We start from the raw sequence: 8,860 nt of genomic DNA on the forward strand, positions 1-8,860 counted from the left end.
TTTGTTTGGTTTGGTGGGTTTTTATCCTGTTCCTTTACTTTCTGGGTATTTTTCTGCCTTTTCATTTTGTTTAGATTGCTCTGTTTGGGGTAGCGTTATCTGTATTCTGGCATTTGGTGGCTCCTCTTTATTGTGGAAGTTCCTCACTGTGTGTGGGGTTGGATGGGTGGCTTGTCAAGTTTTTCTGGTTAGGGAAGCTTGTGTTAGTGTTCTGGTGGATGGAGCTGGATTTCTTCTTTCTGGAGTGCAATGAAGTGTCCAGTAATAAGTTTTGAGATGTCAATGGGTTTGGTGTGACTTTGGTCAGCCTGTATATTGAGGCTCAGAGTTATGTTGCTGGAGAATTTGAGTGGTATGTCTTGATCTGAAGCTTGCTGGCCCTTGGGTGGTGCTTGGTTTCAGTGTAGCTATGGAAGTGTTTCATGAGCTCCTATAGATTAATGTTCCCTGGATTCAGAAATTCTCTGATGTTCTCAGGATTCGGCCTTAAGCCTCCTGCCTCTGGTTTTCAGTCTTATCCTTACAGCAACCTCAAGACTTCACCATCCATACAGCATCAATGATAAAACAACGAGGTTAATGATGAAAAGTTTCTCCACAGTGAGCGACACCCAGTGAGGTACACAGAGTTACATGGAGAAGAGAAGAGGGAGGAGGGAGATAGGCATAACTAGTAGGAGAAGAGGGGGAATCAAAAGGGGAGAGAGCAAGCTAGCCAGTAATCACTTCCCTATGTGCTCTCCACAGTCTGGATCCCTCAGAGATGTTCATGGAGTTGCACATAGAAGAGAAGAGGGAGGAAGGAGACAGAGGTGACCAGGAGAATAAAAGGGGGAATCAAAAGGAGAGAGGCAGATCCAGCTAGTAATCAGTTCCCTACGTGTTCTCCACAGCTCAGAACAGAAGGAGATTCACCGATTCGGGTAGAGAAGAAACGGGGAAGGGGGGAGATAGAGGGGACCTTTTGGAGAAAAAGGAGAGTCAAAAGAGGGAGAGAGCAATCAGGCCAGTGATCTTGCTCCCAAGTAATAATGGGTCCTGTAAATTGGGTTCTTAAAGGTACAAAGTTGATAACAAATACCAATCAGCAAAAAGTAAAAATCTTGAATAGAGGCTAGATTCTCAAAAATACAATATTAAAAAAGAAAAAGCAAAACAAAAACAAAGCAAAAAAAACCCAGAAAACAAACAAACAAAAACACAAAGTCACAGAAATTATAAAGTATATATATATATGAAGTTTGCTTTAAAAATAGGATCTTTTTTTTTCTTTTGCAAGGTAATAGTAGGTTATAAAAATGAAAATTAAAGGAGTAATGGGGACTTAAAAATAACAATAAAATAAAATAAAATATTTTTTTTAATTTAAAAAATAATAGTAAAAATATATCTAAGACTTTCTCTGGAGCTGTTGTGGACAGTGTGGGGTTGGTTCATTTTCAGATGGTTCCTTGGTCCGGCTTGTACTTCTCACAGTCTATAGGCCCCTTCCTACGTAGTTGGTGCTAACTACAGAGTTTTAATCTATTGCACCTGAACCAAAGCGTTTCCCTCTGTTTAACTTCTTCTGTTTGCTGATCTCTTCAGTGTCTAATTTCTGCTCTGACACAAGGGGCACGGTGGTCACTTTTTTTAGGCTAGCTTGTTCAGTCGTGCTTTGGGGAGGCAGGAACACTGCAAACAAATATCACTGGTGTGTGTTCATAGTGATTCAGCCACACTAGGTTTCCCCCTGCTCACAGCATGTGTGCTTTCCCAGTCTACACTGCTCAGACTCTAGTTTGCTCTGCTGGGAACTGTCTGATGCGGGCCCTGGTTTGCATGTACTTCCCAGGTCTAAGCTGCTCAGGTTCAGGTTCTTGGGTACTCCACTAAGGTGCAGACTTGGTTGGGCCTGCATTTTACACCCGTCCCAGGTCCGAGCAGCTCAGGTGACCAGGTCCTTGGCACGCGTAGCCGCCCTCAGTTGAAGGCTGCGACTTATCCCCTCCCCCGTCCCAGCCACTCGTTTTTCTGGGTGTACAACAGGCGCACCTTCTCAGGTGTGCTGTGTGTCTCTTCTGGGAAGCTGATCTCTGGCTGCGACCCTCCCTGCGGATGTCGACCATCCAGAATCCCAAGAAGTCTTGGTTATCTAGGAAGTCTGACTGCAGTTTGGTATAGGGTGCCTCCATGGGGCTGTGATTGCCCCCTTCCGGCTCTGGCTGCCCTCACCTGCCTGTCTCTGGTGGGGGATGGGCTGGGTCCACAGCCAGCTAGCTCTGCTCAGTCCTTTGTTCTGTGAGCATGCCTGGCGGTGGTTAGGGCTTTTCGGGGGATCACAGGATAGCTATTCCACAGTCTGGGTTGCGATCTCAAGCTAGTTCCCTCACATTGCCCTCAGGGCATTCATGCCTTATCTTAAGCAATACAGCCTGCTCCTCCCTGGCCCTCCCCGCTTGCTAGTGGGGGATGCGAGCCTCTGGGCTGTTGCACCACTGGGAGTTGCTGTTAGGGATGTAATCTGTGGGGTTTAATTATTTATTTATGTTTCCTCCCGATTATTTTGCCCTCTCAGATTCCAAGGCTCGCCACAGACCCACCGGAGAGAGTGTTTCATGGTGTTTGGAAACCTCTCTTTTTTTTTTTTTTTTAAGACTCCCTTCACCGGACAGATCTCAGTCCCTACCTCTTTTGTCTCTTTTCATCTTTTATATTTTGTCCTACCTCCTTTTGAAGACAATGGGCTGCTTTTCTGGGCACCTGATATCCTCTGCCAGCATTCAGGAGTTGTTCTGTGGAATTTGCTTGGGGCTCAAATGTTCTTTCGATGAATTTGTGGGGGAGAAAGTGGTCTCCCCGTCCTATTCCTCCTCCATCTTAGGACCACCCCCTCACCTTTCTATATGTTTTTAAGCTAGCATCCATCTCTAATGAACCCTGCCATATACTTTAAGACAAACAATCTGCATGGCAATGATAAATACCAGCAGTTTTTATTATACTTATTGTTATTATTACAGAAGTTATTATTAATTAGATGAGAAATCTGTTTATAAAAGCCTTAAGAATTTATAATCCAGACATCCCAAACTCTAACAGAGTCTCCCCGTTTTAAACCATAATCCACGTATTGCTGCTGCTGCTGCTAAGTCGCTTCAGTTGTGTCCAACTCTGTGTGACCCCATAGATGGAAGCCCACCAGAATTCCCCATCCCTGGGATTCTCCAGGCAAGAACACTGGAACGGGCTGCCATTTCCTTCTCCAGCGCATGAAAGTTAAAAGTGAAAGGGAAGTCACTCAGTCGTGTCCGACTCTTCGCGACTCCATGGATTGCAGCCTACCAGGCTCCTCCGTCCATGGAATTTTCCAGGCAAGAGTACTGGAGTAAGGTGCCATTGCCTTCTCCGAATCCACGTATTAGATGAGTGAAAACTAAAGTAGTAAAATAAAGCAGCTGATGGGGACAGACACCAGTATGATAAGAAGAACGGATTCATAAGGTCTAACACCCTAGGACCCATGGACTCGCTACTTCAAATATCACTGTCACTTACCTTAAGCATATTCCTTGTTTATTCTTTGTCTGGCTCAAAATGCCATTGTCTTTCTTTGGACCTAGGATTTCTCATCTGTAGGTCATAAGATTGGAATGAATAATTTATAACATTTCTTCCAGTTCCATGACTTCTTTATAATTCAGTTTATCTTCATCTTTTCTTCCCAGGGCACAGGTGTATTAGTATCACTGAGTTCTGTGCTGTATGATGACAAAGTATTTCCTAACCCAGAAATATTTGACCCTGGCCACTTCCTGGACGAGAGTGGTAACTTTAAAAAGAGTGACTGCTTCATGCCTTTCTCAGCAGGTAACAAAATTTTTTCTTTCGTTACTTCAAAGTGAAAGTGAAGTCGCTCAGTCGTGTCTGACTCTTTGTGACCCCGTGGACTGTAGCCCACCAGGATCCTCTGTCCATGGGATTCTCCAGGCAAGAATCCTGGAGTGGGTTGCCATTTCCTTCTCCAGGGGATCTTCCCGACCCAGGGATCGAACCCGGGTCTCCCGCATTTCAAGCAGATGCTTTAACCTCTTAGCCCCCAGGGATGTTTTCTGAGGGGTGCGGGGGGGGGGGGGGAATCAGTTGGAACTTCTTATAAAATTCCCATTCAGGGACTGGTTGAACTGCTCTTTTCCCTACACTCAGGTGTAGCAATTGCCATGCCCACACAATTTCCCTCCTCATAATATATGATCTTTATTGGACTAAGTCACCAAAGCTTTGGAAAGATGACCCAATTCTTTCAAATTCACAAATAAAATTTGAGCTAGGGGCTGAAAATATAAGAGAAGTGCACCTTAACCAGAAGGAACCATGTGTTGTAAAACTTGAAACTTCAAGACGTATTGAAGATTGATGAAGATGTAGTTAGAGGAGATAACAGGGGCTGTGAGGAGTAGAAATAAAGATGATGGGGACATCAGACTAAGAACAATTAATACAACTATACTGTGTGTTTCCAGGGGAAGAAAAAGATTGATGAAAACATGAAATATCAAATTGCATGAGAATAGTTAATGAAGTACTTGGCATAGTGCCAAAGCTCATAAAAAATTTGTGTAAATAAGGGTAGCCGTTAAGATATGAACTTATGTGGACAGCATGTGTATCCATCCATCTATCTATCTAACTGTTGTGGCTTACATTTATCCATTCAACCATTCATCAATGGTTACTTTCTAACCACTGATAAGTGACACATTGGCCAGTTCCTCATGAAATTTCCCCACAGCTGGGAGAGATTGGAATGCCAGATGCGCATGCCAACTCTTTCTAACAGCCAGAAACACAGTGTTCAAGGAGTATGTACTCTCTGTGTTTGTTATTTTCAGGAAAACGGATTTGTGCAGGAGAGGGCCTGGCCCGCATGGAGGTGTTTTTATTCCTGGCATCGATTTTACAAAAATTTACTTTGAAATCTGTGGTTGACCCAAAGGACATCGACACCACCCCAATTGCCAATGGGTTCGCTTCTGTGCCACCTCCTTACAAGCTCTGCCTCATTCCTCTGTAAGGAGGTGTCTCCTATAATGTTGTCTTCAACTCCTTCTCATCTGGGGCATTGGTCACCTCCTTTCCTCTTCATTCTTCTGCCTAGGAATGCCTTCTCAACCTCTCTTCTTGTTATGGTGCAGTTTCACTGCAGAAATGTATCCGCTATTCTCCATGTCCTGTAACATTTGTATTGGCCATCACATATGCTAATGCTTTATATATTATCGAGTAGCACTATGTAGTCAATACAAAATAGAACAAGATGATTAGTGTATGGCAATGGAGAGTCATTATTCCAGTGTGCGTTCATAATAAAAAGCATAATTTGATGAGCCAGTTCTCAGAGTTTCCTTATGGTGTGCCTAATGCAAGTAAGAAAGGAAGGAAAGTAATTCAAAGTCATGTTGGCCTCATAGTGATCAGCACAGAGGACTAAGGAGATTAAGCAGGAAAGTTCTCTTGGCTACATGTCACCTAGAGTTACTTGACGTTTGGATTTAAAACTGAAAGAAATTGTGTCCAGGAGTGCCTCAGTAGGAAAATACTGAGATCAGTGATAGTAAGGAATTAAATCCAAAGTAAGCTGCAGAAAACTACAAATGAAAATTAGAGCAGAAATCAGTGAAATTGCAAACAAGGAATCACGATAAAAATCAATGAGACCAAACCTAAGTCTTTGAAAAGTTGAACAGAATTGATAAACCCATAAGTAACCTATCCTGCACTCCGAGAGAAGACACACATTATTAATATCATTGCTAAAAGAGGGACCATAACTTTAAGTCCCAGAGCACTAAAAGGATAATAAGGGATTATTATGAAGCAGTATGCCCACCAGTTTGAGAAGTTCAATGATATCGGTTAATTTCACACACAATCTGTCAAAATTCACACAGGAAAGAGTAACATCAACTAGTTGAAACCAGTTGACAGACTTCTGTACCCTTAGTGAATATAAACCTAGTCACATCAAAGCCAGAAAGAGAAGCAGATCCTCTCTCATCACAACTACCAAGCCCAACAATATGCCATGTGATTGGGCAGGTATCTCCCTTCAAGCTCTCAGCTTCTCCTTGAGGAACAAAGGAGTTGGCATGCACATCTGGCATTCCAACCTCTCAGCGTCGTGGGGGAGTTTCATGAGGAGCTGGCCTCTGTGTTACCTGTCTCGGAGCATTGAAAGGACTCAACGAGCTGTACATACCTGGGAGTTTCTAGAACATAAGAAGCAGACTGGGCCAGCACACAGGTTTGAGAGACCTCCAGAATCTCTGGCTGAGCTGATTGGTGAAGTTCTTCTCCTCCATGTGACTAGTCAGTGAAGACTGAAACGAGCTATTGTCTAATGTGCAAACCGCAATGAAGAGAGTCAAGGAAAATGTAGAAACAGGAGATGTGTGATTGACCTAAAACATCATTCAAAATAAGTCATGAAGTTGTTCACTGTGGCCTGGAGAACAGTAAACAACTGAAGTAGGAATTTCAACAACAGGGCAGAAAATTCAAAGGTATGAAACAGAAGTCATAGAGCTGAAGATCACTTTTTGTATTTAAAAAACTCATTAGAGAATGTAACAATAGACTAGATCACGCAGAACAAAACATCAGCAAACTTGAAGATAAGTCATTGGAAATTATTCAATTGAGAGAAAAAAGAAAAAAGGAAGAAAAAGAAAAGAAGTTTCAGGGACTTACAGAACACTATCAAGTAGATCAATACATGCAGTATAGGAGTCATAGACAGAGAAGAGAGAAAGAAAAGGGATCGGAAAGTTAATTGAAATTAACAATGACAGAAAACTTCCCACATCTGGGAGAGGAAGTGCACATAGAAGGAAGGAGGTACCAAGCAGGACACCTCTTACTCAGGGAATAAAATGGTTACTTCAAGAGAGTGATAGCTTTTTTATTCAAAAGAAGCTGGTCTTGTTCTATTAGAGTTAGAACCATGTGAGTTAGACAGAAAAGTAGTATTTTGGTTTGTCCTGGTTAAAATGTTCCCCGAGACATGGGTTCACTTAAATTCTAAAGGTTACAGAACCAAACTTTTCTGACTCCATTTTAATAAGCTGGCATTGTAATTATTAACTGTATTAATACCTATTTTGAAAGTCACTGATTAGTGTGAATCATGGAATATTGAACACTGGTGCCATATAAAGGAATTATAAAAATCAAACAAAGCCCGTAGTCAGCATAAAGAAGGAATTAATAAAAATTACAGTGGAAATAAGCAAAACAGAGACTAAAAGAATGATAGAAAAGACCAACAAAACCAAGAATTGTTTTTTTTTTTTTGATAAGGAAAAGAAAATTGATAAAATTTTAGCCGGACTCTGTACGGAAATTAAGAGTGGAACATATAAAATTAGAAATCATTGAGAAGTTACAACCAATATCACAAAAATACAAAGACTCATCAGAGAATACTACCAACAGTTATTTGCCAATGAACTGGACAACTTAGAAGAAATGGATACATTCCTAGAAACATACAAGCTTCCAGGACTAAATCAAAAGAAATAGATAATCAGAACAGATGAATTACTAGTACTGAAAATGAATAAGCAGCAATTTAAAAATCTGCCTCCAAACAACTGTTCCGGACTGGATGGCTTCACAGGGGAATTTTACCAAACATTTAAAAAATAGTTGAGAATTCCTTGGTGATTCAGTGATTAGGACTTTGTGCTTTCACAGCTGGTGATCAGATTCAATTCCTGGTCAGGGAACTAAGAACCCACAAGCTACACATCACAGCCAGAAAAAAATAGTTAATACCTATCCTTCTCAAACTATTCCAAAAAACTGAAGAGGAGGGAACACCTCCAAACTCATTCTGTGAGCCCATCACTACTTTGATACCAAACCAAGACACTACTAAAAGAGAAAACTACCGATCAATATCCCTGATAAACAAAGAAGTCCTGAAAAAAATATTAGCTGAATTCAACAATACATACAAATGATCATATACCATGATCTAGTGGGGTTAATTTTAGGGATGCAAGGATGATTCAACACCTACAAATCAATCAAAGTGATATACCACATTAATAAAACAAAGGGTTAAAATCACATGATCATCTTCCCCGATGCAGAGAAAGCATTTGAGAAAATTCAATATCTATTCATGATTAAAAAAAAAAAAAAAAAAAAAACTCTTAACAGACGATATAGAGGGACCATATTTCAAGATAGTAAAGGCTATTTATGACAAACCAACAGGTAACATCATATACACAATGGAATTTAACTCAGCCATAAAAAAGAATGAAATTTTACTATTTTCAGAACGTGGATAATCCTGAAGGGTATTATGCGTAGTGAGATAAGTCAGATAAAGAAAGACAAATACTAGACACTTTTACTTACTCAGTTCAGTTCAGTCACTCAGTTGTGTCTGACTCTTTGCGACGCCATGAACTGCAGCATTCCAGGCTTCCCTGTCCATCACCAACTCCTGGAGTCCACCCAAACCCATGTCCATTGAGTCGGTGATGTCATCCAACCATCTCATCCTCTGTCGTCCCCTTCTCCTCCTGCCTCAATCTTTCCCAACATCAGGGTCTTTTCAAATGTGTCAGCTCTTCGCATCAGGTGGCCAAAGTATTGGAGATTCAGCTTCAACATCAGTCCTTCCAATGAATACCCAGGACAGATCTCCTTTAGGATGGACTGGTTGGAACTCCTTGCAGTCCAAGGGACTCTCAAGAGTCTTCTCCAACACCACAGTTCAAAAGCATCAATTCTTCAGTACTCAGCTTTCTTCACAGCCCAACTCTCACATCCATACACGACCACTGGAAAAACCATAGCCTTGACT

At 41.5% G+C, this 8,860-nt stretch overlaps 1 protein-coding gene across 2 annotated transcripts in view; it reads left to right on the forward strand.

Moving 5' to 3' along the window:
- LOC102186455 (cytochrome P450 2C9-like) overlaps positions 1 to 5,053 on the forward strand; it is a 52,913-nt gene extending 47,860 nt beyond the window's left edge. For both annotated transcript variants that reach the window (XM_018041109.1, XM_018041110.1), the window contains 2 exons: positions 3,708 to 3,849; positions 4,872 to 5,053. In XM_018041109.1, coding sequence (XP_017896598.1) covers positions 3,708 to 3,849; positions 4,872 to 5,053 — 324 coding nt within the window. The remainder of the gene's footprint in view (positions 1 to 3,707; positions 3,850 to 4,871) is intronic.

This window comes from Capra hircus, chromosome 26, assembly GCF_001704415.2.
Source record: "Capra hircus breed San Clemente chromosome 26, ASM170441v1, whole genome shotgun sequence".
Taxonomy (NCBI): Eukaryota; Metazoa; Chordata; class Mammalia; order Artiodactyla; family Bovidae; genus Capra; species Capra hircus.